Here is a 26,722-nt window from a genome sequence, read left to right as displayed (position 1 = left end):
TTGCATCTCAGTAGGAGGTCATTAAGACCAGAATAATTACTTGCCATCCTCCAACCAGAAAAGACATGGCCAATAAAAATGAGGAAGACAAATTCCAGAGGTGCTTTGCGTCCATTGGGATAAACAGCAACAAAGGGAGTAGGTTATATGACTTGATTGTTTCATTTGAGGTGCAATGGACTCTCCTAATGACAGAGACACTGTGTATTTAAACATGAAACACACAGAATTAAAAATGTATAGTGTTTAGATTCTATTTTTTAATTAAAATAATATTTGAAATTGAGTTAAGACAGCTGTTGATTTCATGGCCCATTTAGCAATCCCTTATTCCCCTGAATTCTTCTCCCTACCCTGTTTGTTTATATTCCATAGCTGCCCCTAACTGTCCTAGATCCCCCTCAGCCCTTGTGTCATGGGAACTTTGCTTGGTGAGTACTGCAGCCCTTCAGCTGTGAAGCTGACTGCTGATGGAATGTCCTCCTTTGGTAATGGTTAAGTATTTCATCGCTTTCCAAGTGGGAGCTATGTTTATACCTAAAAGGATCAAATGCTCACTTTTAAATTTATTCTTAGCTGGAATTCTGGATTTTATTTAAACAGGTTAAATGTTTATTTTAGCATTGTTCAGAACATGGCAGCTCTTCCTTTTTCTCCAAAGAACCTTTAACCATTGCTGTCATAGCGTAGTGACATAAGGTATAACTAGAAAACGACATTAGCATTTGGCGAACAGATTCATCACAAAGCTCCTGCTCTAAAGAATCAAAGAATCTCTTGCCTTTCTTTCCAGGGATGATGATATTGAGGTCATTGTGGATGAAACCTCTGATCACACGGAAGAGACCTCTCCTGTGCGAGCCATCAGCAGAGCAGCCACGTAAGTAGGCAGGTTTGGGCCAGGGAAAAGACAGCTGGAGGAGCAATATGAAGGCACATTTGTGGACATGACAAAGAAAGTAGTCAGGTGCACCCAACCCCCTATCCCTTTGCGGGGACACCTAGCATCATACACACCACAGAGGTGTCCTGTCTTTCTCAGTTCACCTGTGCTTAATGGGAGAAGCAGAACACAGGTGGCTTCAAATGCTTCTAAATACAAAAAACAGTGTAGTGGCTTTGCTAAAATATGGACAGTTAAACCTTATTAAGCAGAATGATTGTTCAGGTTTAGATCATCCTGTTTCATTCTTACTAGGGCTTTTTTTTTTTCTTTTTCCCCAAAGCAGGACTTCAAGAGTGGGGATTGGTTACTAACAGCCACAGATTATGAGGTTAGTTAGCCAGAAATCATGAGGTTAATTGTCTAGGTTTATTTCCAGGGAAATTAGTACTAGGGAACCTTGTTTCTTTGGAGACCTCTAGGCTGGGTTTTCCCTTTTCCCTTCCCACTGTTTTCTGGCAGTTTGGTACTGTGTTGGGTTTCTCTCAGCTGGGGTTTGGGAACTAAATGGGAAACATATTCCCAGGTACCTGTTTTTATGGGCTGTTTTTATTGATTGATTATTTGGGCAAAATGTTTCTAAGGTTTAAACCTATCCTCCCCTCCTCTTTAGTAAGCGACTCTCGCAGCCTGCTGGAGGCCTTCTGGATTCTATCACTAATATCTTTGGGTAGGTTAGAAGACTTTCACCTTTCCTTTTTAAAATGTGTATAATTATTCCTAAATATATGTACATGACTTATTTTTATTTTTTTAAATGTACACCAGGTTTCAGTGGTACAGAATATACACGTGCCTTAATTTCAGCTTTTCATTTAGCTTCTTCCTTTTTTCCTCAACTTCCTTTCCTCTTAATCTGGCTGTGTGCTGATCTCTGGCCTTTCCCTTTAGTCTGTCCGAGTCTCCCCTTTTGGGACATCATTCTTCTTCTGATGCTGCCAGGTGAAACTATTATCCTCTCTTAGTCCAGCATGTGAGTGTGGGTCCTTAACAATTATGCCGATCACTGCTTCACTGCCCTCAGTCATCAGATGTTCACGTGCTAACCAGGACGCTTTGCATGTTCCTAGGAATGCCGGGAGCTCCCAGAGCAGGGCTATCAGGTTGAACACTTTGTACAGTACTCATGCTCTTGTTGCTTTCTTTTGGCATGTGTTAGACTCTACATTGATCACAGGTGATGAGGAAGATTCTGACTAGGCATAGAAATAAAATAATTTTGTGAATACCAGAGAGCTACCTCTTAGCTAGCTGTTACATTAAGCTGAGAAAGTTGCTCAGCAGCTTACTGACTGGGTAAGCACTTGTCGTTCATGATCGTTTTTCACTGTTGGGTTTTGAAGTCCACAGGTTAGTGTGCAGGAGAGTAAGGCATGTGCTGGCTCTCTTTCTTAATCATTTGAGTGAGGGTGCTTCTAATTTTTTTTGTGAATTGTTCTGTAGTTTGAAGAATCTATGAGGGACAGGCTATCAACAGAGGCAGTCTGCTTAAGCAAGGTCGTCTTGGAGTTCTTTCTAACAATTTGATGAGAGTAAACCTCTGCAATCCTGTCTAATATTTGTCTTTATCTTATTTCTTAGGAGACGCTCTGTCTCTTCCTTCCCAGTCCCCCAGGACAATGTGGATACTCATCCTGGTTCTGGTAAAGAAGTGAGGGTACCAACTACTGCTTTATGTGTCTTTGTAAGTATGCTTCAGCCCCAAACCCCCACCCCCCACCCCTGACGGATTTTGTTACAACCATCCTCTGTAACGGCAGAGCTGACTGAGAAAACATTGCTAGCATGAGGGATGGGGCAAAGGAAAAGTAATTAGGGATGGTGAAAAATGGGAGAGTAATTTATGTAATTATTGTCACCATTTGGCTCCAGTTTAGAGTGAGTTGCCAGTCAATGATCTATTTTGGCAGTTCAGTAGGGTAGCTGTTGGTTTCACCCCTATCTGTATGACTCCCAACCATTAGGGGTCTATGATTGGAAGCAGTCCTGGGCAGAAGCCACTGTGATGGATACCAGGGCTGTCACCTAGAGTTTAGAACTGGGTCCTAGTACTAGCAGATAATCTGCGTCCCAGCTGGAGTAATTGAGCAGAAATGGAACCAGCCTGGGGAAACGTTGAGTACCTGGCCCGGAACTGTGGAAGCATGAGGAGGGTAGGAAACAGAGCACAAAGAACAGAGCCTAGAGAGTTGGACTGACTCCAGTATTGGCCTAATCACTGGCAGCAAGTGAGCTAAAGGAGCCAGCTTTAAAAGCAGGGAAGAGTTTGCTGTAAAAATGGAATGGAATTTATATGGTGGGAGCTTTGGGTTCCAGGTATAAGGAAGGACTTTGATAGTTACACAGTGGACTGGCTGAGTGATGAATTGCCTTGACTGTTGTAAAGAGAGTTCCACTTTGGAGGAGGAGTCGGGTTGGGGTGCATAAAGGCCCCTTCCCAGTCCCACTTCACTCCTGTGATTCCCTGATCACCAGGCGCCTTGCAGAGGTCGATGATGATTGGTAAAAGGTCTGATTGCACTGAATGTCACAGTCCCTTTGGTGCCCTCAACTCCCAGCAGCCCATATTTTTCCTCCTATCACATTTAAGTTATGTGTATGGGATCATGGAGCCGCTGATAATTTGGGATTCTGTCAGTGTGTGTTTCTGAGAGTAATCGGTTCACAGCTGGCGAGTATCCAACAGAACAGTTATGCAGGAGACTGACGAGTGGCAGTCATGGGTGTGACGGTGCATGATCTCAAGTTTTCAATCTGAGACCTCCTAAGGAGAAAGAAACCATGACAAAGAAAAGGAAATTGCATGGGAGTAAAAGGTTTGGTCACCTATCATACTTTTCAGCGGTGGGTCACAAGAGGGAGGGAAAGTGGAAAATGAAATTATCAAAGTGACGCCCATTGCCCAGCCTGTTCGTAGTCGCTCTCTCCGTGGTATTTCAAGCATCTTATTTTTTTAGTCCCAAGCAAATGTGAATATCACGTATTTTCTTCCCCAAGTGACCTTTTAGACAATTGATTACCTGCTTAACAATCTAGATAGTACGTATTTTCTAGTCTTTTTTTTCTTTTTTTGAGATGGATTCTCGCTCTGTCGCCCAGGCTGGAATGCAGAGGCACTGGCTCAGCTCACTACAGCCTCCACTTCCTGTGTTCAAGCAATTCTCCTGCCTCAGCCTCCCAAGTAGCTGGGATTACAGGCATATGCCACCACGCCTAGCTGATTTTTGTATTTTTAGTAGAGACAGGATTTCACTGTGTTGACCAGGCTGGTCTCGAACTGCCGACCTCATGATCCACCCTCTTTGGCCTCCCAAAGTGCTGGGATTACAGGCGTGAGCCACCACACCCAGCCTCTAGTCTCTTTTCTTTATTATAGAAATTTCGAACATATGCAGTATCTCTTTCCCCTACACACTTTTGCTGCAGCAATTTGAAGCTAATCCTAGGCATTATATTTCATCCCAAAGTATTTCACTACCCATAATCTTAAGAGAGTACAGTGATTCTTCAATTATTCCCTCTTTCCATTTTGGAATGGGATGCTGGCTCTCACACTATTGTGCAGTAGGACAATCTCAGCTCACTGCAGCCTCAGCCTTGGGCAGAAGTAGTCCTACCACCTCAGCCTCTCGAGTAGCTGGAAAAACAAGCATGTGCTACCACACCGGCTTTTTTTTTTTTTTTGGGTAGAGACAGGGTTTTGCCATCTTGCCCAGGCTGGTCTTCAACTCTTGAGCTCATGCAGTTCACCCACTTTGGCCTCCTGAAGTGCTGGGATCACAGATGTCTGTCACTGTACCCAGCCAGGATTCTTTTTTTCTTGGTTTTCTTTCTCATCCTGAACACAAGTACCATCTTTTGCCAGTATTTATGCCAGTATCAGAAATTTCCCTATGAAGAATATAAATTCCTCTAAAATAATGACTGTCATTTTTATCTAAGGCATACTCATTAACAGGCACTGTTCTAGGTTGCAAAAATCTCTTTCTGGAGCTGAGCAAGTGAGACTTCTAGAAGTTAAGAAACTTGCCAGAGGTCACACTCTCAGTACACACTAGTGCTGTAATGTTTCCAGAAAGAACTATATTGAATTCCGTAATAACACAGATTGATGTTTTTGCCATCTACTTATATTAGGACTCATTGTGAAAGCTGTATTATAAGAGGCCATGTGCTAGGCATTATTTAGATATGTCGTATTTAATATTGACCAGTAAATTAGTAAATGCTGGTACATCAGTAAGTAGACTCAGTCTAGACCAAAACTATTAAGATAAATATAGGCCATTATTGTTAGAAAAGATGAAATTAATGCAAGGACAAACTCTAGGTAGTCTATACAAATTTTGAATACTTCCTGAGAAGGTTGCACTGTACTCTAATGGAACTGTTACTAGAAGAATAAAATGACAACAGTATCTTAGGAGACCTGGGCTAGGCGTCCAGTTCCATTTGTGATTGGATCCACCTCTGCTTGAGGATGCGTATTTTCCCAAGTTAGGCATTTGGAGTTTTCGTGCATCTTGAGCTCTTGGGATGAGAATGACCTGATACAGGGTGTTTGCCTTGCAGGATGCGCACGATGGGGAAGTCAACGCTGTGCAGTTCAGTCCAGGTTCCCGGTTACTGGCCACCGGAGGCATGGACCGCAGGGTTAAGCTTTGGGAAGTGTTTGGAGGTGAGAGCATAACTGAAAACCTGAGATGATGCACCATTGCACCACAGAAAGAAGCTGTGTTGGTGGCATCTGGTTGACCTTGCTTTCGAGCACTGAATTGTCCATCTTCTCAAGACGTACGTTTTATGTAAGGGATCCTTTGACCAAAGCATTATACACTTCAGTTATTCTTTGTATCTGAGTGGATGTTGGCTCTGATTTTCTAAAGTAGTGACCAGAAAATACTGTTAAATTATTGATATGATTATGAAGGTTTCTGTAATTTTTCTCAAATATATACCAATCAGAGCATCTTGCAAAATAGTACCGTTTTTACAAGGAAAAGGAGGCTTTTGACCATAGATTCTGTAATTAAACCATACATATAAGCTGTGGTTGATGCATTTAATGACAGTGGCAGTAGCCTAGGAAAAAAATGAATGGAGTCATGTCTGAGCTTGAGAAAAGAGAGGTGCATTACCTAGAAAAGATGCATTTAACACCTTATCAGACAGGGGCCCTTAGATCAAGACTCAGTCTCTTTAATTGGACTTTGAGAATGCTCAGAAATTGATTGCACTAAAACAGAAAATGGGAGTTGATGAGACTATCGCGTAGAAATCTGAAACTGGGCATATCCCAGTTTTGACATTTTTCAAGATTCACTTAAATATGCATGTAATTTTACTAAAGTAAGGCCAAAGAATAAGGCTTAAGGTTTTTATAGGAACCACTTTGTCAGGTATCCATAGTTGCAGCACATACATTATCCCTGACCAGCAATAAATAGGTCCAAAGTGATTTTGTCTGTTAATTCCCCTGATCATCGCAACAGCCCTGTGTGGTTAGAAAGGTAGAGATTGTGAGCATTTTTTCATATGTTTGTTGGCCTCCTGTATGTCTTCTTTTGTAAAGTGTCTGTTCATGTCCTTCGCCCATTTTTGAATGGGCTTGTTTGTTTTTTTCTTGTAGATCTGTTTTAGTTCTTTGTAAATTCTGGATATCAGCCCCTTGTCAGATCGGTAGACTGCAAAAATTTTTTCCCATTCTGTTGGTTGCTGATTCACTCTACTGACTGTTTCTTTTGCCATGCAGAAGCTGTGGAGTTTGATTAGGTCCCATTTGTCTATTTTGGCTTTTGTTGCCATTGCTTTTGGTGTTTTGTTCATGGAGTCCTTGCCTACGCCTATGTAACATTCTACTATAAGGACACATGCACACAAATGTTCATTGCAGCACTGTTTACAATAGCAAAGACCTGGAACCAACCCAAATGCCCATCGATGATAGACTGGATAGGGAAAATGTGGCACATATACACCATGGAATATTACACAGCCATCAAAAACAATGAGTTTGCGTCCTTTGTAGATATGGATGAACCTGGAAACCATCATTTTCAGCAGACTGCCACAAGAGCAGAAAATCAAACACCGCATGTTCTCACTCACAGGCGGGTGTTGAACAATGAGAACACGTGGACACAGGGAGGGGAGCACTACACACTGGGGTCCGTTGGGGGGAAACAGGGGAAGGACGAGGAGGTGGGGAGGTGGGAAGAGATAGCATGGGGAGAAATGACAGATACAGGTGAGGGGAAGGAAGGCAGCAAACCACACTGCCATGTGTGTACCTATGCAACAATCTTGCATGTTCTTCACATGTACCCCCAAACCCAAAATGCAATAAAAATAAATAAATAAATAAAAAGGTAAAGATTGCCCTGTTTCACAGATAAAGGCAATAAAACTCAGACACTGTGTGACTTACATGGCTAGTGAATAATTTCCATGGTGAGGGAGTGGTGGGACTAGGACTAATGCAGGTCAGAAGACTTGAAATTCCATGCTCTTCTTACTGTAGCTTCCTCCAGCAACTGAAACATCATAGGGGTACTGCTTTTAAGGTTTATTAGAGCAGGAACAACTTTTTAATCCCATGGTTAGAATAGATTATTAGTAAAACACCGCTCCTATCTGCCCCAGCCTTTGATTTTCAGGAAAGGGACTCAGCAGGTAGAGCTCATTGAAGCCCACTAAATTTTGCTGTTTTGCCCAGAAACATTTTAGCTTATGAGTGATAACGGCTGAAGCTATTAGAAAACAGTAATAAAAACAAATAATAAGAAAAGAAATTTCACTTTGTAGGGCTGAGGCAAGAGGATTACTTGAGGTCAAGAGTTCAAGATTAGCATGGCAACATTGAGATTAAATAAAAATAACACTAGAAATCTTTTTGTTTTACTCCTTGGTCAGTGAAAAACACCTATAAGAAAATTAGAGGTGCCAACCTTTAATTCTAGTAACTTTTCTGCTTCTGAAAAGGAAATAAACATCAATTGAAATTAATGCTGACATAATTTGTGCCAGAGCGTAATATGTGTTAATAAAATCCAAGTTTCTACCTAATCTACAGAAATAGCAGAATGTTTGGCAGCATTTCCTACAGTTTTGTGTAGGGCCTTTCTTCTACAAACAGCTTTTTCCATCTACGGGATTTTTACTCTTGGCTAGTATTTATTTACTGAATCTTGGAAAAGGCCAAGTTCAAGAGACCTTTTCTGAAATAGTTTGGGGTTCTATTTTTTCCTGCTTTCAGACTATCAGAAGAATGGCACTTTCTGCCCAATGGGAGCATCTGTTTTTGCTCATTCTCAAAAGCAGAAGTTCCACTAGGAATGATATAAACGCTCGTGACATAGCCTCCCCTAGTGCCTTGTAGATAATTAAGAATTTTAATATGGTCTTTGTCCTTTTGAGATCAGTCTTTCATATAGAATAGTATTAATTTTTTGGTCACTTCTTACATTTTGGCACTGTGTTAAGTGCCAAGCAAATAGACGACTATTTTAAGCGTAAGCCAAAGATATTTCTTAGAATTTGTAGTAATATTTTTATCAGTAAAGATTTTATCTAATGGAAGATCATAGTGAATATTACCCTTTTTCAACCCTTTTGAAAATCTTAAGAAAGCTAAGATTCAGAACATGGTATTAATGCTATATTTTGCAAGTAAATTTAGAGGAAGGGTTCATCAACCAGATTCATAGTCTGTGCCCTGAATGTACATGACAGCTTCAGGCCAGTATTTGTGTCAGCTTGATATCTGGTTCCAGTCATTATTATTACTACTTAGAATACTGAATAAGATAAGAATGTGTCCAAATGTTTTCTGTTTTGTGTTCCTCTTTTACAAATGTGATTACAGTGGTTCCTTAATTCCTGGCTTATCCGTGTGGATCATCCTTAAGTTACCTTTTTTAAAGGAACTTAATCAAATTATTGAGATTTTGGTCTTCTCAGTTTGGGATTGCCTGTTGCTGAAGTTCCGTGTGGGTGGCCAGGCTGTCTGGAAGCAGAGTAGGTGCAGTGGCTCTGTTGGTGAGGGCCAGCCTTGTAGAGGTACAGGAGGTGCTGGCACTTAGTTCGCTTGCCAGGACCTTAGGTTATGGAGATAAAGTATGGGGCAAATTCCGGAAACTCCAAACTAGCTTGGCTGGTATTCTAATGACTAGTCATTTAAATGTAACTAACACAATTTCTTTTCACACCTTAATGAAAATTAGCACACCGTGGATTCGGAAAGTGATGGCCAGTTTCTACAGAAGTGATAGTTAAGTTGGCACAAATACTGATAAACCCAAAGGTTTATTTATGTAAGTTTTTAAAATTTACTAAGAAATAATGCAACTGAATAAACCCAGTCTTTAGTCTGATTGACATGGTTTCTAAATTCCTACACTTGATTTTTATAAAGAGAATGAATAACTATAATTCTTAAAGAATAGAACACAGGTGCAAAATGCGGGGTCAGCGTCCACTTAGACATGCATTTCTCCTGAAACTAGCAGTGTATTCAGTCTCTCGTGTTCCGCTTGTCCTGCTATTTTGTTTGATTCTGTAAGGATACAGAACGGCTGTTGTTTCAACAGCATAATCGGCTTCCATTGTAGTATCCCAAGTGTCCTGTTTTAACTTATTTATTGACTTTATTCAGCTTCCCATCTTTTTCTAATTTTTTCTTTTTATACAGAAAAATGTGAATTCAAGGGTTCTCTATCTGGCAGTAATGCAGGAATTACAAGCATCGAATTTGATAGCGCTGTAAGTATCTCATTGCTATGATTAGAGGTTTTTAGAAATACTTGAAGACATCTGGTTCTTGAAATTATATAAATGAATAAATCTTGAATAAATCTACCTGATTTATCTGCATTTTCTGTATGTTAAGTCAAATCCTTGTTAAAGAAAGGTGCAAGTAGGCTATCGAGTTTATTGCTGTATCAACTGATAAACCCTTGGGTTCTGCTTCTGGCATTAGGCTTGTGATGTTACTCAGTACCTTGTATAATTTCACTTAACAATTGTATTTTGAGTGTATAGATACTGTGCTCCAGGGACAGCGTGGTCCCTACCCTCAGAGATTCACCATCTAAATGCGAGTGATGTGCAAGCATTAAACTGCAAATTGTGCTGAGGTTAGGGTTGAGATGCGTGTGGAGTAGAAAGGAAATACTGGTGAGAGAGCTCATTCAGGGACAAGAGTTAGGGGCCTTTAAGGCAGATCTAAAATACAAGCAGAGGTCAGAGGCAAAAAGCCAGAAACGGACACCACAGGCAGAGAAGGTTGGGCTGGGTGGGTGCAGGAGCTTGGGTGGAGGTGATGACTGGGTGAGGCCAAGGCAGTGTCCTCGTCTCCCAAGACTTTCTCTTGTTATCTCTGGGGAGCCTTTGCAACATTCCTGGGTGGGCTGAGTGGCTTTCTGTGTTCCCAGCATCTTGTGCAAACCTATTCTGTGGCATAGATGTTGTCTCTATCTGCTGCTTTTGCTAAGCTGAGAGCTGAGGACAAGTGTCTGGGCGTTAATCATCTTTGTACCCCCAGCACCTAGCACAGTGCCTGTTAGGTTCTAAATAACTGCTCCTTGAATTTATTTGGGGAATGATAAGGAATAAGGTTGGAAAATGAGGGTATGTTGTATTGAAAGGTTTAGACTTCTGTAAAGCTCTGTGGAGCCTTGAGAGATTTTTATAAATGGGTGTGGCGTTAAGTTCTGGTGTAATTGTGACAGTGTTGAAGACTGGATTGTGGGAAGCAGGTCTGCAGTGGCCCATGCGTTCAGTGCTTCTGCCGAGATGCAAAAGGCCCAGGTCGGCCGGGCGCGGTGGCTCAAGCCTGTAATCCCAGCACTTTGGGAGGCCGAGGCGGGTGGATCACGAGGTCGAGAGATCGAGACCATCCTGGTCAACATGGTGAAACCCCGTCTCTACTAAAAATACAAAAAATTAGCTGGGCATGGTGGCGTGTGCCTGTAATCCCAGCTACTCAGGAGGCTGAGGCAGGAGAATTGCTTGAACCCAGGAGGCGGAGGTTGCGGTGAGCCGAGATCGCGCCATTGCACTCCAGCCTGGGTAATAAGAGCGAAACTCCGTCTCAAAAAAAAAAAAAAAAAAAAAAAGGCCCAGGTCGGGGCTGAGGCAATAGGGAGAGAGAAGAGGACCAGGCTAGACACACTGAAGATGAACAGTTCTCAGAGTGAGAGTTGAGACATGAGGCAAGGAGAGTCAAGGGTGCTTCTGAGGTTTCTGACTTGTTAATATTTGCTGCTAGTGAACGTTGCCAAGGGAAGAGTGAGCAGGGAAGGCTTGGGGTGTCTGCAATATTCAGGTGAAATCGAGCAAACTCAAAAAAAAGGTCTGAACTCGAAGGAGATTGGTGAGTTGAAGCACACTCATGACAACAGTTGGTGTTCAGGTTAGATGTATAGTTTGAGGCATCTAAACCTTCTTGGACTTGATTATTGGGGAATTTATGTCATGTGAATGTAATTCCTCTGTTTTGGCTAAAAAATGGTTTTCCTCTTCTTTATTCCCATAGGGATCTTACCTCTTAGCAGCTTCAAATGATTTTGCAAGCCGAATCTGGACTGTGGATGATTATCGATTACGGGTAAGACCCAGTTAAGAAAGTTAGTGCAGTTTCCAAACTCCGTGTGGTGTTATCAAGGCACAAACTGGCAGGTGCTTAATTAGGGGACTTTGTTTTCCCAAAAATCATGCTTGATTCACCCTGCCCTTTCCTTTCCTCCTTGGAGAAATCTGTGTTTCCACTTTATACTCTTTGTCGAAGACTCAGCTTCAAAGTGTTTGCAATAGGACCATCACATTTGCATGAAAACCTTGGGATACTCCTCATAAGGAGTAGATACTTTTGGTAGATTCCAATTTTAGCTTAATGACACAGAATTTAGCTAGAGCATGTGAACTGCGATTCCCATGGGCTGTAAAACCTAATTACCTCACAGAGTAAGGTGGTATATAGAAGTACAAATGGATGTATCATAGCAGTAAGACAATTCTCAAACAAAAACTCCCAAGATGAGAAACAGGAGACATGTGTCAGAGCAGGGAGAAATGATCGGATGTTGAGGAAAGCTGCCTTTGAACCAAAACTTGCTGAGAATTCTCTTGGCATTCAAGATAGAGATCAAAACTTGGTTGTATCGCTTTTTTTTCTATTGGGGGCAGAGGAAAGCATATAACTTAATTTGCAGATTTTTTCCCCCCATAAGCCTGCAGGAATCGTCACCTAGCTTATTAAATACAAGCTATTAAAAGATACAATGGAGGATGAATTTCGCATTAGTAGGCATCTTACTTTAAAAAGTTTAACACAAGCCGTTTGTGTGTGTTAATTCACACCAAAAACAGAGTGATGTTAAGATGAAAAAAAAAATTTTTTTTAACAGAGTTTCTCTCATTACCCAGGCTAAAGTGCAATGTCATGATCTTGGCTCACTGCAACCTCTGCCTCCCAGGTTCAAGCAATTCTCCTGCCTCAGCCTCCTGAGTAGCTAGGATTACAGGCATGGCTAATTTTTGTATTTTTAGTGGAGACGGGGTTTCACCATGTTGGCCAGACTGGTCTTGGACTTCTGACCTCAAGGGATCTGTCTACCTTGGCCTCCCAAAGTGGTGGGATTACAGTCTGAGCCACTGCTCCCAGCCATATGAATTTCTGTTTTGTTTTGGTTTTTGGTTTTTGGTTTTTTTTTGAGATGGAGTCTGTTGCCCAGGCTGGAGTGCAATGATGTGATCTTGGCTGACTGCATGCTCTGCCTCCCAGGTTCAAGTGATTTTCCTTCCTCAGCCTCCCAAGCAGCTGGGATTATATGATGCACCACCATGCCCAGCTAAATTTTATATTTTTTTTTTAGTAGAGATGGGATTTCCCCATGTTGGCCCCGCTGGTCTTGAACTCCTAATCTCAGGTGATCCGCCCGCCGTGGCCTCCCAAAGTGCTGGGGTTACAGGCGTGAGCCACTGCTCCTGGCCCAGATGAATTTCTTTTTTCTTTTTTTTTTTTTTTTAGCATAAACACATTTATTTATTAACCAATGGGATGATCTAATTAATCCAACACACTTTTAAATAGCTCCATGGAATATGTGTGTGATAAAGATAACTGAACACAGTAATGAGAAAAAAAAGAATAGTATGAAGATTTGCTCATTGAACTGAGCTTGTTCATTCTCATAGTCAATTCCTGTCCAAAGTGACGATAGAATTTTTATTCTACTTTGTCATAGATCCGAGTACAGGTGACATTTTTCATGACACAGTCCACCACTAATTTCCCATCTTTCAATTTTCTTGTTACTGTGCTTTCCTTCCCATCCCACTCCTGATGCTGAACCAATGCACCATCCGTAAAGTTGCAGACAGTCTGAGTTTTTCAGCCATCAGCTGTGGTTTCTTCAAATTTCTCTCACAGGGTACAGGAAAACTCTGTTGTTTTCAAAGTGCTCTCAGTTTTTATGGTGAGGTTTTTGCCATCACAAGCGATGATACAATCTGCTTTGGCCATGGCACCCATTTTTCTCAAAGCTATTCCTTCATGTATTCATCAAAGCCTTTGCTGTCCACCAGGTGCCATCTTCCTTCCAGCTGCTGAACTGTGGCCATGGTGGGTGCGGGCGGGCAGGCGAAGCTAGCAGAGCAGGGTCAGCGAGGGTAGCGTGCAGTGCCGAATTTCTTAAATCTACAAGGGAAGTGGGGGAGTTGCAATAGAATGGTCCATTAGGTGAGGTTCTGGTGATTTTTCTTGAGAGGGTTGTATAGAGGATTATTAGTATAGATCAGGGGTCCTCAAACTATGGCCCGTGGGCCGCATGCAGCCCCCTGAGGCCATTTATCCAGCCCCCGCTGCACTTCAGTAAGGGGCACCTCTTTCATTGGTGGTCAGTGAGAGGATGCAGATGCATCCCATGCTCCTGGAGTACTGTATGTGGTGGTGCCGCAAAGTGCCGCGTCGCTCACGGACAGTACTACCGGTGACACGGGACACACGTGTCATGGCTCCGGAAGCGCGTCATATGACGCACATCAGGTCTGCGGCTGCAGCGCCCCACATCACCAGAAGCAGTGTGAAATAACAGCAGAAGTAGGAAGGAAGGCAAAGCACTATAACCATTACTACACAGTACAGTGGCCCCCATACTCCCCCAAATGTACAACAACAATGGCCCCTATAACCTCCCTTTGCCCAAAAGTCTCCCCCAACATTACTACACACCCCCATTATAAGACCCTGTCTTATATTAATTTTACCCCCAAAAGACGGGGGCTGCCTTATTTTTAGGAGGTGTCTTATAATAGGGGAAACATGCAGCAGTGGGCTTCCCACAGAAGAGGCCCACCGCTGCTGGAGATGTCCAGGACGCTGTATACACAGTGTCACGGGCTGATCACCGCCATCCCTGTATACAGCACTGGAGGCGGTGCTGGGCCTGTGACACTGTATACCGCTGTCTGGGATAGTGGAGGCAGCAGCGCTGGCTGTGAAGGGTGTCACACCTTGCATAGTCCGGCCCTCCAACGTTCTGAGGGACAGTGAAGTGGCCCCCTGTGTAAAAAGTTTGGGGACCCCTGGTATAGATGCTAGCTAATACCTCAAGGGTAGTGATTCTTAATTCTCAGTTGAAAGAAGATCCAGATCCAAACATGCGAAATATGAGTCCTGACGATGACAAGGATGTGTTGTGAGAGCTGAGGAGCCTGCCTATGAGGGACGAGGGAAGTCACCTGCTGGAGAGCCCGCCACAGGGCACATCGATTCAAATGCTTGAACAGGTTCAGTTGAAGTCCTGTAATTCTGTACCATACACATGGAGAAGCCAGTGCTGATGGTTACCTTGTAATCCATCCTATGGTATACCGTGATTTATTTAACCATTGATCTTTTATTCTAGACCGAGATACAGTAAAACTGACCAATTAAAGAGGGGCCTACAGCATTTTTATGATAGTCCCTTGGAGCAGAAGAGGAAGAAGTTGAGTCAACCAGTAGTGCAGGATGTTATTTTTTAATTGGTAAAAGAGGAGTCCTTTACAGGTGGGCGTTAGTTAGCCTTTGGGTCAGAAATAACGAGAAGGGGACCTAGAGCAGGGAGCTAGACTGAGAGACAAAGGTCATAACGTTGGGAAGCTTTTTCCAAGTGAGCTGGCACGGAAGCTCTCCCTGGGGTGATGCTCTCAGTATGCTGGAGCATGGGACAGGGCTGCTGGTTATGATGCCATGCTGGGGCAGGAGCCTCCTGTGCTGGACTAGTTGGCTTTGAGTTCCTGGCCTGCTCATAACTGTGTCCTGTTCCTTGGTAAATGTGTGAAGATCGGGAGGCCTTTTGCAGCAGATTGCCTGTACCCAGAGAACTCGCCTGAAAACCTTACCAAGTTCCAGAAAGTAAAATAGGCTTCCCATTCCAGGGAGTGCTGGCTTCTTTTTAGACCCCAGTTAACAGATGATATTGGAGGACAGGAATCCATTCATCCATATTGTGAAACTCACAGACATGGTCCACGCCCTATTCAGTATCTCCTTTGCTCTTATGATAAGGGAATGGTGTTGGGAGAGACTGGCATATAAGAAGCAACCGGTTGAGTGGTTGCTTTAACGTCCTTTTTGTAAATGCACCCTAGAAACAGCCTGGCATTGAAAGGAGACCTCTTTGATGCCTCTGTTGAGAATCGAAACTCCATGCAAAACTGCCTGGCTGCTCTGTAAGATTTGACTTGAGGAACTAGGTTGGAGTTCTGCCCCCTTTTCTCATGGTGTGGTGAGGTGGACATAGTAAGGATTGTCTGTGGCTGCTAGGTGATGGTTTCTGTTTGGAATCTTCCACTGTGAGTTCTTCATTCTCCTGGAATCAGTTGTCTTTGGTTGGTGTTAGGTTAGCTGCATGATTAAGGTGTTAACCTGATTGAGCAATTTTGTGTTAAGAAATAGGGGTCGACACACGGGATCTGCCATGAGGCACAGAGAGAGTCTGTGCAGAGCCCAGTAGAGCAAAGGAATCTTTAAGCCTCCCCACTTTGAGGCCCGCCTGGGCTTTGATGACATCTAAACCTGCTGCCGCCACTTGTTCATCTCTGTTTAAAAGTAGAAGATAAAACCTAAAAGTCGTGTTAATAATAAAAATAAATTTCAGAAACACCTATTAGATATAAGAATTTTAAATCTAATCAGTTTCAAAGGACTCTTTATAAATGGTAAAGGTGAATGAATGCCTGTAGGAGGCCAGGCTCTGTGCCATTGGAAGCAGTGAGACGGCTAGTCAGCTTCAGGCAGGTCCAGCTTATTCTCACTGAGAATAAGGTGAGCAGAAGCCCAAACATTATAAAAAGCAAGCTGACTATATATAAGGAGCTAAAAAACAAAATATCCCTTTCCCTTACTCCATTAGTTCAGCAGTTTCATTCCTGGAAATAAGAAAGCTCTGTGCTCACAGGTGTTCACTGCAGCAGCATTTGTGACAGACTTTTTAAAGAGATTCTTGCTCTGTCTTCAGGCTGGAGTACAGTGGCGAGATCTTAGCTCACTACAACCTCTGACTCCCTGGTTCAAAGGATTCTCCTGCCTTAGCCTCCCAAGTAACTGGGACTACAGGCATACATCATCACACCCAGCTAATTTTTGCGTTTTCAGTAGAGATGGGGTTTCACCATGTTGGTCAGGATGGTCTTGATCTGACATCATGATCCACCTGCCTCGGCCTCCCAAAGTGCTAGGATTACAGGCGTGAGCCACCATGCCTGGCGCTTGTGGCAGACTCTTAAAGAAAGGGGGGTGCAAAAAGGAAGAGATCTGATGCCATCAGTCTTGTTGAGTCCATACTAAAATATCGCAAGGGTGTTTCCCATTCACAGATGTTACAGAGACCCAGGGTGTTCCAATCAGTGGAACCCCAAAGCCCATGAATGTTCAGCTGTCATGAAAAAATGCTTATGCTATAAGGTTGAAGTGCAATGGATACATTTTTAGGAAGAGTATAATTGTGGAAAGATTAACATGTTCCTTTAAAGCATGTAAAAATGAATATATATGTGGCCCCCAACCTAGGGTATTTTCATCTTTCAGTGCGTTTGTCAGGACTGGCCCCATCGTGAGTTGAGGAGCATCTGTATCCAACATATCCCACTTATGAACAATGTCTTTTTCTTTGTGTTTGTGAAATGGGATTTTACTCCTAACAGTAAGAAAGAAACAGATAGTGAATATAAATATAAATTCAAATTTTTGATAAAATGATTATTAAGAATTTAAGGCCAGGCACGGTGGCTCACACCTGTAATCCCAGCACTTTGGGAGGCCGAAGCAGGCAGATCACTTGAGGTCAGGAGTTCTAGACCAGCCTGGCCAACATGGTAAAACCCTGTCCCTACTAAAAATACAAAAATTAGCTGGGCATGGTGGCTCATGCCTGTAGTCCCAGTTATTCAGGAGGCTGAGGCAGGAGAATCACTTGAACCCAGGAGGCAGAGGTTGCAGTAAGCCAAGATCACGCCTCTGCACTCCAGCCTGGGCGACGAGCAAAATTCCATCTCAAAAACGACAACAACAAAAGAATTTAAGAAGTAGCCTATCCAAGTTTTGTCTCTCTCCGTGATTTGTGCAGAGTGGATGTCTTCTACTGAATGGAATCATTATTCATGGACTGTCTAGTGTAAGCTTTGTTACTGGAGCTTTCTTGATCTTACAGAAGGATCAGTGGGAGGTTTTCACACAACTGCAGCACAGCCGCCACCCGACTGGCAGCAGTTGTAAGATGCTGTCCTAGTTTCAGAGGTTTGAATGTGGGGTAAAGCAGCCTGAGAACCCATGCAAGCTTCTCTCATTGAAGAGGAAAGAGGAGTATATGTGGCCCTAAGTTTTTTGTTCCTGTGCTAAAGTGGAGTTACTCCACTGAGAATAGAAGGTTGGTTTCAAAAATTTTAACACAAAAAATCTAACACTGAACCATGAGGTCTCATCTTTGGGAGTTGATGTATGGAGTGCAGTGGCATGATCAGGGGTCCCTGCAGCCTCGACCTTCTGGGCTCAAGCAGTCCTCTCACCTCAGCCTCCCCTGTAGCTGAGACTACAGAATAGGCACACACCCAGCTATTTTGAATTTCTTTGTAGAGATGAGGGTCTCACTATTTTGCCCAGGCTGGTCTTGAACTCCTGGGCTCAAGCAGTCCTCCCACCTTGGCCTCCCAAAGTGCTAGGATTACAGGTGTGAGCCACTTTCCCCACCCTTGCATTTTCTAAATAGAAAAAAATATCAGTGAATACCTTCTGAACCTCCGAGGTTTTACACACGTAAAACTGTTGATCCTACATCGTATAGAAGTCAATGATGAAGGGTAAAAGGTTTGAGTCTCCAGATCCCCTCCCAGCGTCGCAGTTATCCCCAGCTGCCACTCCCCCATTGGGCTTCCAAAGTCAGAATTGCTGTGATGGGCAGAAGGGCAGCTGACACTCAGTGATGTCCCATTCTGTGTTCCTCCGTGTGCTCAGGGAAGATGCTGGTTGGCATCCAATAGCTTAGTCCCAAAGGGATTTGATTGTTGGGAATGCCGGTATCTGTGGCTATGCTCTGACTTGTTAAAGCTAAGACCTCTGATTGAAAATCCCCTAAGGATTTTAATTGTTTACATAAAGAGTCCTGAGGTTTCCTTTTGTAAATTGTGCCTATGTTGACTTTGTGCCTATGTCTGACTTTACATATGGAACTGACTTTCAGCAGCAGAAGGGGTAAAATTGAGGCTTTAAAAATTTTTTAATTTGGTAGAATCCAGACATATAAAAACAGTACAGCAGGTATCTGTGGTGGAGCTGATTTCAGATTCAAAAATGAGGATGGCGAGCATGTGAAGCTTCGTCCTAGGAATGTTGAAGTTTTGTTTTAATGTTATTTTTCGTGGGAGTTTTATCCTTTTGGTCTTGATACCTCACCTTGGGCAACAATCAGAGATAGGCTTCCCACGTAACACCTGGCCTCTGGTTGAGACTCGGTAAATGAAATGGTGCTTCGTATCCTTTGAGATTGTTTTTTTTTTTTGGGTGGGGGGGGAACAGGATCTTGCTGTGTCGTTCAGGTGGAGTGCAATGGCATTATCATAGTTCACTGCAGCCTCGACCTCCCAGGCTCAAGCAGTCCTCTTGCCTCAGCTTCCCAAATAGCTGGGACCCCGGGTGCGTGCCACCGCTCCCTGCTGATTTTTAAAAATTTTTTCTAGAGATGGAGGTCTCACTGTGTTGTCCAGGCTGGTCTTGAACTCCTGGGCTCAAGCAGTCCTCACGCCTCAGCCTCCCAATGTGCTGGGATTACAGGCACGAGTCACTGTGCCCAACCTGTTTCTTTTCCCTTTGCTGTTTTACTGCTTTGAGTGTTCCTGGTTGGATCTCAGGGTGTTCTGACACTTGACTCTGGAGGTAAGGATACTGTGGATACTTTGCTGGTGTAGGAAGGGCCTGGTGCCCTGAGGCTCACCCGGGCTGTGTTCTCTCTCCTAGCACACACTCACGGGACACAGTGGGAAAGTGCTGTCTGCTAAGTTCCTGCTGGACAATGCACGGATTGTCTCGGGAAGTCACGACCGGACTCTCAAACTCTGGGATCTACGCAGCAAAGTCTGTGAGGAAATTCGGTCTTTCTGTCTGTGTATATGCTTGGATGTTAGTGTGGAGGTGTGCGTTTGCACGTCAGAGCCTGCATTTATGTAATACAGTTTGAGTTTCAGATCTGGCTTCGTGTTTAGAGGGGCACTGAGGGTAGTGATGGCTTTTCTTGTTTGAGGCTTCATTTAAGTGAGGAGCTCTGACAAGTCAGTGGTTAGAGGGTAGCAGTGTTATGTAAACAGCCACGTTGGTGCCTCTGCTTGATTAATGATGTTTGCTTTTCTTTCAGGCATAAAGACAGTATTTGCAGGATCCAGTTGCAATGATATCGTCTGCACAGAGCAATGTGTAATGAGTGGACATTTTGACAAGAAAATTCGTTTCTGGGACATTCGGTATGACACCCAAGCATTTGGGAGGCTCATGAGAGTCTACACAGTGATGGTTCTGTATGTGGGTTGTGCTTTTAAAATCTCAGGAAATGGCAGAAATGCGCTTTAGTACATTTATAGTGTTAGCTTATTATACTAGGATATTCTTTACCATGAAGTGGACGAGAGTTTAGCAGTCATTTATTGAGCATGCAGTGAGTGCTGGGCCCTTTACCAGCTGACAGGTAAGAAAAGGAAAACAGGCTATTCTTTCTACCTTTAGGTAATTTAAAACTGTAGTAGGGAAGGCAGATACAAAAGTCAGTGACTAGTGCAGTGAAGTAGAAGCAGGTGCCTTCTAAGTTCAAGGCCATAGAGGAACACGAGGAGGGAATCTATTTGAAGGAGAATTTGGACAGGGCTTATCGGCAGGTTGGAAGCAGAGGATGAGGAGGGGGAAGACAGGATGGAGAGTAAATGAGGACAGGCTCCCAGCAGGGCTGTAGAGATACGGGGGGCGTCCAGGGCCCATGGTGATAGATGGCGCTTGGAAACACAGCATGGCGCCACAAAGCCCTGACGCAGTCAGTGCTCATGGCTTCTGGACACCACATGTTATTCATAATCTTCAGTTGGCTTTTAAAACCTGGAGTTGGAACTTGAAACATGGAATTTGAGAGTTAAGCTGGATGTTCAAAATCTTCCAGTCCAACCTATCATTTGGCAGGTGAAGACCCCCGAGTCCCAAGGAAGTCTAGTAGCTTCCTTCAGGCTGCATATTTAGCAACAATAAGACAAATTCTTGCTTAGTTAAGGTGTGAGGTAGAAAATGATTTCATTGAAAGCCTACCACACAATCATCACAGACCAGGTCAGCACCCCCTTTGGCTGTGAATGTCACCAGCAGGGCCCTGCCCAGGGTGGCTGTTAGCTGACCTGGTCATGGGCTGGAGCACAGAGGAGAAGAGGGAGAAAGGAAGAGGGAGGTGCGCAGGGCCGTGGCTCTGTTCCCCGTCTTACACTTGGAGGTGGAGGCCACAGAGCCACCCTGAATAGGGCAGGAAGCCCGCAAGAGAGATGAGTTACCGCTTACAAGGCAGCCCAGGCCACTCGCGCAGCTTTCTCTGCCAACTTTATCCAAAAGTTGAAATCCCGTCACTGAAATAATAAGAATTGGGTGGTAGCCCTAGTTAGCGCATGCTGATCAGAAACTGGCGATTGTTGTGGCAGAGTGTTGCATTCTAGTTGAATTGCAGTGCCTTTTTTTCCTCCATGGCATGATGTATAGTAGTTCTAGCCTATGTTGCATTTCTCAAATCTATTCTCTCTCTTAGATCAGAGAGTATAGTTCGAGAGATGGAGTTGTTGGGAAAGATTACTGCCCTGGACTTAAATCCAGAAAGGACTGAGCTGCTGAGCTGCTCCCGTGATGATTTGCTCAAAGTTATTGATCTCCGAACAAATGCTGTCAAGCAGACATTCAGGTAACTGAGGATGTGCTGGCTGCATGAAGACTGGAGGCCCAGCCCTGCTCTCTACACGCTGCATGGCCTGAGCTGCCTGGGTGACAGTGCCCTGTTGTTTGTTTCAGTGCACCTGGGTTCAAGTGCGGCTCTGATTGGACCAGAGTTGTCTTCAGGTTAGTAGTACCCGCCCCCCGCCAGTTTGGTTCATCACAGAGAGTACTGCATGGGCATTTTCCCATTGGGGATATAGAGCTAAATTTTGTTCGGTGCCCAACCTGTGTTTCCAGGAGTGTGACTGTAAGTTCCTTATTACAGGTCACCATTATTGTCTCTTCCTTTCCAGTGTTGCTTTGTGATTACATGAACCTAATGTGTTGTACCAACAACTAACAGTTGGCTGATAGCTTTGTTCTGGGCGAGCCCATTAGGTTCACCGCTTATCAGTCATTCATGCAAGAGCTGTTGGAGAGCCTGTAGAAAAGGGCAGGGGCGGCTGTGGGCCGGGGCGGGACTGAAAAGGCTCTCTGGAGAACAGCGTGCGGAAGGTGGGCTGTAGTTCCCGCTCCTTGTTGCCTTCCCCCTTGGGTCATGCTTCCTCCAAATACATTTCCAGGCTCAGTTCCTCTATTGTGGAGAAGCTTCTCCACAATCAATGCTTGGTTTTTTTTTTTCCTCCTCTCTCTGAAGCATGTAACAAGGCAGTCCATGGGCTAAAACCCTTAGCTATGTGGAGCCGGCTTTGATCTCCCCATATGTTGTTGTATTCGAGTCTGATAGGAGTCTGACGGATGGTTAGGGACTTGGAGCCCCAAGAAGTAATACGATGCCACTCTTTGTTTAGCTCAGTAGGGCTGGAATACCAGGGAAAAGCAGATTTGGCTGGAAGGGCCGTAACTGGCACGCATTCTGAGGTCCGGGTACACAGGAGTGGTCACCAGTGAAGAATAAACATTTCTTCTTGGGAAGAAGGCCACAGAGATGCTGAATGGGAATGGAGAATTGACAACCTTTATTTTCTTACTGTCTTCTCTAGCCCTGATGGCAGTTACGTGGCAGCAGGCTCTGCAGAGGGCTCTCTCTATATCTGGAGTGTGCTCACAGGGAAGGTGGAAAAGGTTCTTTCAAAGCAGCACAGGTAAGACGAACCACCTCTCGGCCCCCCTTGCGTTGTGAGCAAGGCCTTTGATTTCATCCCAGGGGTCATCCGGTCAGGCACAGTCTAAGAGTACTCAGGGGGAGCGGTCACGGTGGCGGCCGTTGGAGAAAGGGTTATAGAAACACATCCCTGTCTCTTGTTACGTTCCACGTCCTCTGTGTCTCCTTCTCCTTCTCTGCTCTCCTTCCTTTCTGCCTCCCTCTCCCCCTTGTAAGTCCCTGTGGTCAGTGCATTGACACACACCTTCTTTTATCTTCCACCTGATAGGCAGGCCCCAGACCCCCTTTCTCCTAGCTTTGTTCTGCCCACACAAGCCCACCTGCTAGTTGGAACCCAGATAGCACTTTCCTTCAGAACCTTCTCTCTCTGCCCAAACCAGTGCTGACCACCAGTGCCTGACTCTCTCTTCAGAGGCGTAGGTACTGGCTCTTCCCAGTTCACTCAGAGCTCCTCTCTTAGGGACAGTGTGATAAGGCCTAACTGCCAAAAGGGCCACACTCCCTCCATCCCAGCAGGACTTCATTAAGTACACCACTGGATTTTTCAGAAGTCTTTTGCATTTCAGTGAGTTCCTTCCTTGCATGGGCACAGTGCCAGAGAATAAAATGGAAGCTGGAAAAATTCTGACTTCCTGAGTGCACAAGCTTCTGGTGTTTAGTTTATTAAGATCACATCCCAAATGTTCTGAAACTTGCTGCTCTTCTGATCTCTCCTTTGAAGCTCGTCCATCAATGCAGTGGCGTGGTCGCCTTCCGGCTCGCACGTTGTCAGTGTGGACAAAGGGTGCAAAGCTGTGCTGTGGGCACAGTATTGACGGGGCTTTCAGGGCTGGGAAGACCCCAACGCCCTCCTCAAAAGAAGCCCATGGGCTCCCGCAGCCCTGTCCTGGCATGTGAGGTGCTGGGTATAGCATGGACCTCCCAGAGAAGCTCAAGCTATGTGGCAAGTAGCTCTGCTGTGAATGGGATTTCTGAAGATTTGCCTGAGGTCTCTCTTGACCTGGAAGAATAACACTGAGAAAACCTGACGCTGTCACTTAGCAGAGGTTCGGGTTCTTGCCTTGGGAAACACTACTAGCTCTGATCTTCCATACCTCACTCGCGGGAGCACAGGGCCCCGCTGGGTTTCCTCACCAACGGCAGCGCCAAAAACAACCCCACACCTAGGCGGTGGTCTCTGTGCTTTCTCTCGTCCTTCCAAAGTCGTTCTGGCCTAATGGGTGTCCCATCACCTTGGGGCCGTTTGTCCAGTGAACTCACTTCATTGGATTAACGGAAACTGAGACTGCAGTCCCCTCTGTGGTGGGCTGCATGAATGTGTCTCGTTACTGCTGAAATTTCCTCAGATCGCTTACCTGTTCTTCAGAGCTTTCTGGCCCTTTTCCCCCCTATAAAATTCAACATATTTTAAAACCTCTGTTTGGTTAAAAGAAAAAATTTTTTTTTTGAGGTGGGAGAGGATGTGTGAAAATTTTTTCCAGGGATATGGGTTTGCTGCAGAGGTAAGGATGTGTTCTGTATTGATCTGCAGACACCCAGAATGTGGGTGCACACAGCACGCTTGGGGGTGCCAGGGGATGCGAAACCTCTGGCATATTTGCCTGAAGCTGGTGATTGTGGCCACAGCCCCTCTGCCCAGCCTGCGTGCGACGTCCTTGGTGCTTTAGAGCAAGAAGCCAGGGCCCAGAAGCACAGCAATGCCATCTTTCCGTTTCAGGGGTTGTAATGAAGGCCAGGGAAAACCATGTATCTTTACCATTTTACCCGTGTATAAAGTTGTGGTTCCTTGGATGTGTGAAACACCGTTTTTATCACTTTTAAATTTGCACTTTATTTGTTTTCTTCCATCCTTGTTCTCTGGACATTTGAGGATATGAGTGCTAAAGCTGGTGAGAGAGGAGAGCGGCCTTCCCACCGATGGGCCTGGCCTCTCTTCCCTGCCTGATCACTGCTTTCCAGTTTGCCCTTCAGAGAACTGAAGGAGAGTTGAAATTCACAGGCCAGGGCACATCTTTTATTTATTTCATTGTGTTGCCCAACAGAACTTGATTGTAAATAATAATAAATCTGTTATATACTTTTCAAACTCCATGCCTATTGGTGATTATTTTATGCTCCCTTATCCTTAATGAAGAAAGGGAAGAGAAAGTAATTTATTTGTTTACCTGGTAGTTACCTGTAAACAATGGCTAGTACTTTTTAACAGTCTTTGCTCCTTCGTGTAAGCTCCATTCCACAAAGTATCACTTGCTGTAAACATGAGCGTTCCAGTTTCATGCCACGCAAATCTTAACAGACAGTGGACACTGGAAAGGTGTTTCTTCAGAGCAAGACCCTCTGCCGTGGAGGAGCCCAGCATGGATTCCTCCTTAGCCCCTGCATGGAGCCTTCCTCCAGTGAATCGCCGCACGGGGGAGTCATTCACTGGTGACAGCTCGGATATCTAAAACACAGCCTGCGCTGTAAGAAATTCTGACCACCTTTGTCGGGAAACATCCAGACGTCCATGTAGCACAGCACCTGGAGTCACGGTGCTATCAGGGTCTGAAGTCTGAGGCAGCCGGCACTTCCAGAGAGCTGGATAAAAGTGAGATGTGGTGGCTAACACCTGTAATTCCAACACTTGGGAGGCTGAGGCAGGAAGATCACTTGAGGCCAGGAGTTGGAGGCTACAGTGAGCTATGATCGCACCACTGCACCCCAGCCTGGGTGATAGAGTAAGACCCTGACTCTTAAAAAAGTTGGACGAGCCCTTTGCAATCTCCTTAAGAAGGAGATTCTCCAAGTGGGCCCCAAATAAGTGTTCTGATTGTCTCAGATGATCCTGTTTTTGCATTTGGCGGAAAGCATGGCTGTTTTCTCTATTCAGTCTGGACTTCATTCCAGTCCCTTAACTGCCAGTGCTGAGCTGAAGGTGAAGGGATCTCCAGCACCGGAGAATGGGGCTTCCTTTAACTCCCTGCCCAGCATATGGACTAGGGCCCTTCCAGCTGCTGGTTTTGTTGGTCAGAGCAGGAGCCATGCATAGGTGTTTTTTTGTTTTGTTTTGTTTTTTGGTTTTTTTTGTTTTTGTTTTTGTTTTTGTTTGAGAAAGGGTCTTCCTCTGCTGCCCAGGCTAGAGCGCAATTTTGTGATCACAGCTTACTACAGCCTCGAGCTCCCAGGCCCAAGTGATCCTACTCCCTAACCCTCCCAAGCACACCACCATGCATGGCTAATTGTATCGTTAATAGAGATGGAGTATCAGTACTTTTTAACAGTCTGATGCTTCCCTCCAAATGCAGGCTGATCTCCAGTGGCAGTGCCAAAAACCACCACCACGTCCAGGTAGGCTCAGGCAGTCCTCCTGCCTCAGTGAAGTGCCAGGAATACCGGAGTGAGCCACTTTTGTTCAGCCCTATTTTTTTTTTTTTTTTTTTTTTATTATTATTTTATTTTAGAGACAAGGTCTCTGTCACCCAGGCTGGAGTGGAGTGGCTCTCGGCTTATTGCAGCCTCTGCCTCCCAGGCACAAGTGATCTTCCCACCTCTGTCTTCCCAGGTAGCTTGGACTGTAGGTTCATGCCACCATGCCCAGCTAATTTTTGTATATTTTGTAGAGACAAGGTCTTGCCATGTCGTCCACAGCCTTATTGTTGAAGCACCTACTGTTCATATGCTGCCTCTTACCATAAATGTCCCAAAGCCCCTCCTGCTTTCATAGCATGGCACAGGACATTTTGTGTGGACACGAGTGAATGGATGAAGAAGCTGTTCTTAGGCCCCAAGAGCGGGTTGGCTCGGAAGTCGTAGGTTGCCAAATGTACTGAAGCCCGCCGAACTACCTGTGTGTCTAGCACAACAGTAATATTTTTCTTTTTTTGAGACGGAGTTTCGCTCTTGTTACCCAGGCTGGAGTGCAATGGCACGATCTCAGCTCACCGCAACCTCTGCCTCCTGGGTTCAGGCAATTCTGCTGCCTCAGCCTCCTGAGTAGCTGGGATTACAGGCACGCGCCACCATGCCCAGCTAATTTTTTGTATTTTTAGTAGAGACGGGGTTTCACCATGTTGACCAGGATGGTCTCGATCTCTTGACTTCGTGATCCACCCGCCTCGGCCTCCCAAAGTGCTGGGATTACAGGCTTGAGCCACCGCGCCCGGCCTCACAACAGTAATTTTAATTGATTAGACCTTTGCTCTTTTTGAGG

At 44.7% G+C, this 26,722-nt stretch overlaps 1 protein-coding gene, 2 non-coding genes and 1 pseudogene across 5 annotated transcripts in view; 3 read left to right on the top strand and 1 right to left on the bottom strand.

The window, feature by feature from the left end:
• ATG16L1 (autophagy related 16 like 1) overlaps positions 1-24,619 on the top strand; it is a 40,428-nt gene extending 15,809 nt beyond the window's left edge. Inside the window, exons 7-19 of one of the 3 annotated variants that reach the window (XM_010347209.3) lie at positions 794-880; positions 1,557-1,613; positions 1,835-1,885; positions 2,525-2,627; positions 5,516-5,621; positions 9,633-9,703; positions 11,478-11,549; positions 19,437-19,557; positions 19,831-19,936; positions 21,247-21,396; positions 21,504-21,551; positions 22,412-22,513; positions 23,255-24,619. In XM_010347209.3, the coding sequence (XP_010345511.1) occupies positions 794-880; positions 1,557-1,613; positions 1,835-1,885; positions 2,525-2,627; positions 5,516-5,621; positions 9,633-9,703; positions 11,478-11,549; positions 19,437-19,557; positions 19,831-19,936; positions 21,247-21,396; positions 21,504-21,551; positions 22,412-22,513; positions 23,255-23,348 (1,168 nt within the window). In that variant the 3' untranslated portion in view covers positions 23,349-24,619. The remainder of the gene's footprint in view (positions 1-793; positions 881-1,556; positions 1,614-1,834; positions 1,886-2,524; positions 2,628-5,515; positions 5,622-9,632; positions 9,704-11,477; positions 11,550-19,436; positions 19,558-19,830; positions 19,937-21,246; positions 21,397-21,503; positions 21,552-22,411; positions 22,514-23,254) is intronic. The other 2 variants (XM_003936732.4, XM_003936733.4) reach the window with 2 other exon arrangements.
• Positions 3,431-3,705, top strand: LOC120364468 (small Cajal body-specific RNA 6). The gene has a single exon (XR_005579720.2).
• On the bottom strand, positions 13,095-13,603 carry LOC101053032 (fatty acid-binding protein 5 pseudogene; annotated as a pseudogene).
• On the top strand, positions 18,269-18,538 carry LOC120364467 (small Cajal body-specific RNA 6). The gene has a single exon (XR_005579719.1).
• Positions 24,620-26,722: the final 2,103 nt, after the last annotated feature.

This window comes from Saimiri boliviensis, chromosome 5, assembly GCF_048565385.1.
Source record: "Saimiri boliviensis isolate mSaiBol1 chromosome 5, mSaiBol1.pri, whole genome shotgun sequence".
Taxonomy (NCBI): Eukaryota; Metazoa; Chordata; class Mammalia; order Primates; family Cebidae; genus Saimiri; species Saimiri boliviensis.
Note: the sequence above shows the minus strand (reverse complement) of the source record. Positions and strands in the feature narration are given on the sequence as shown.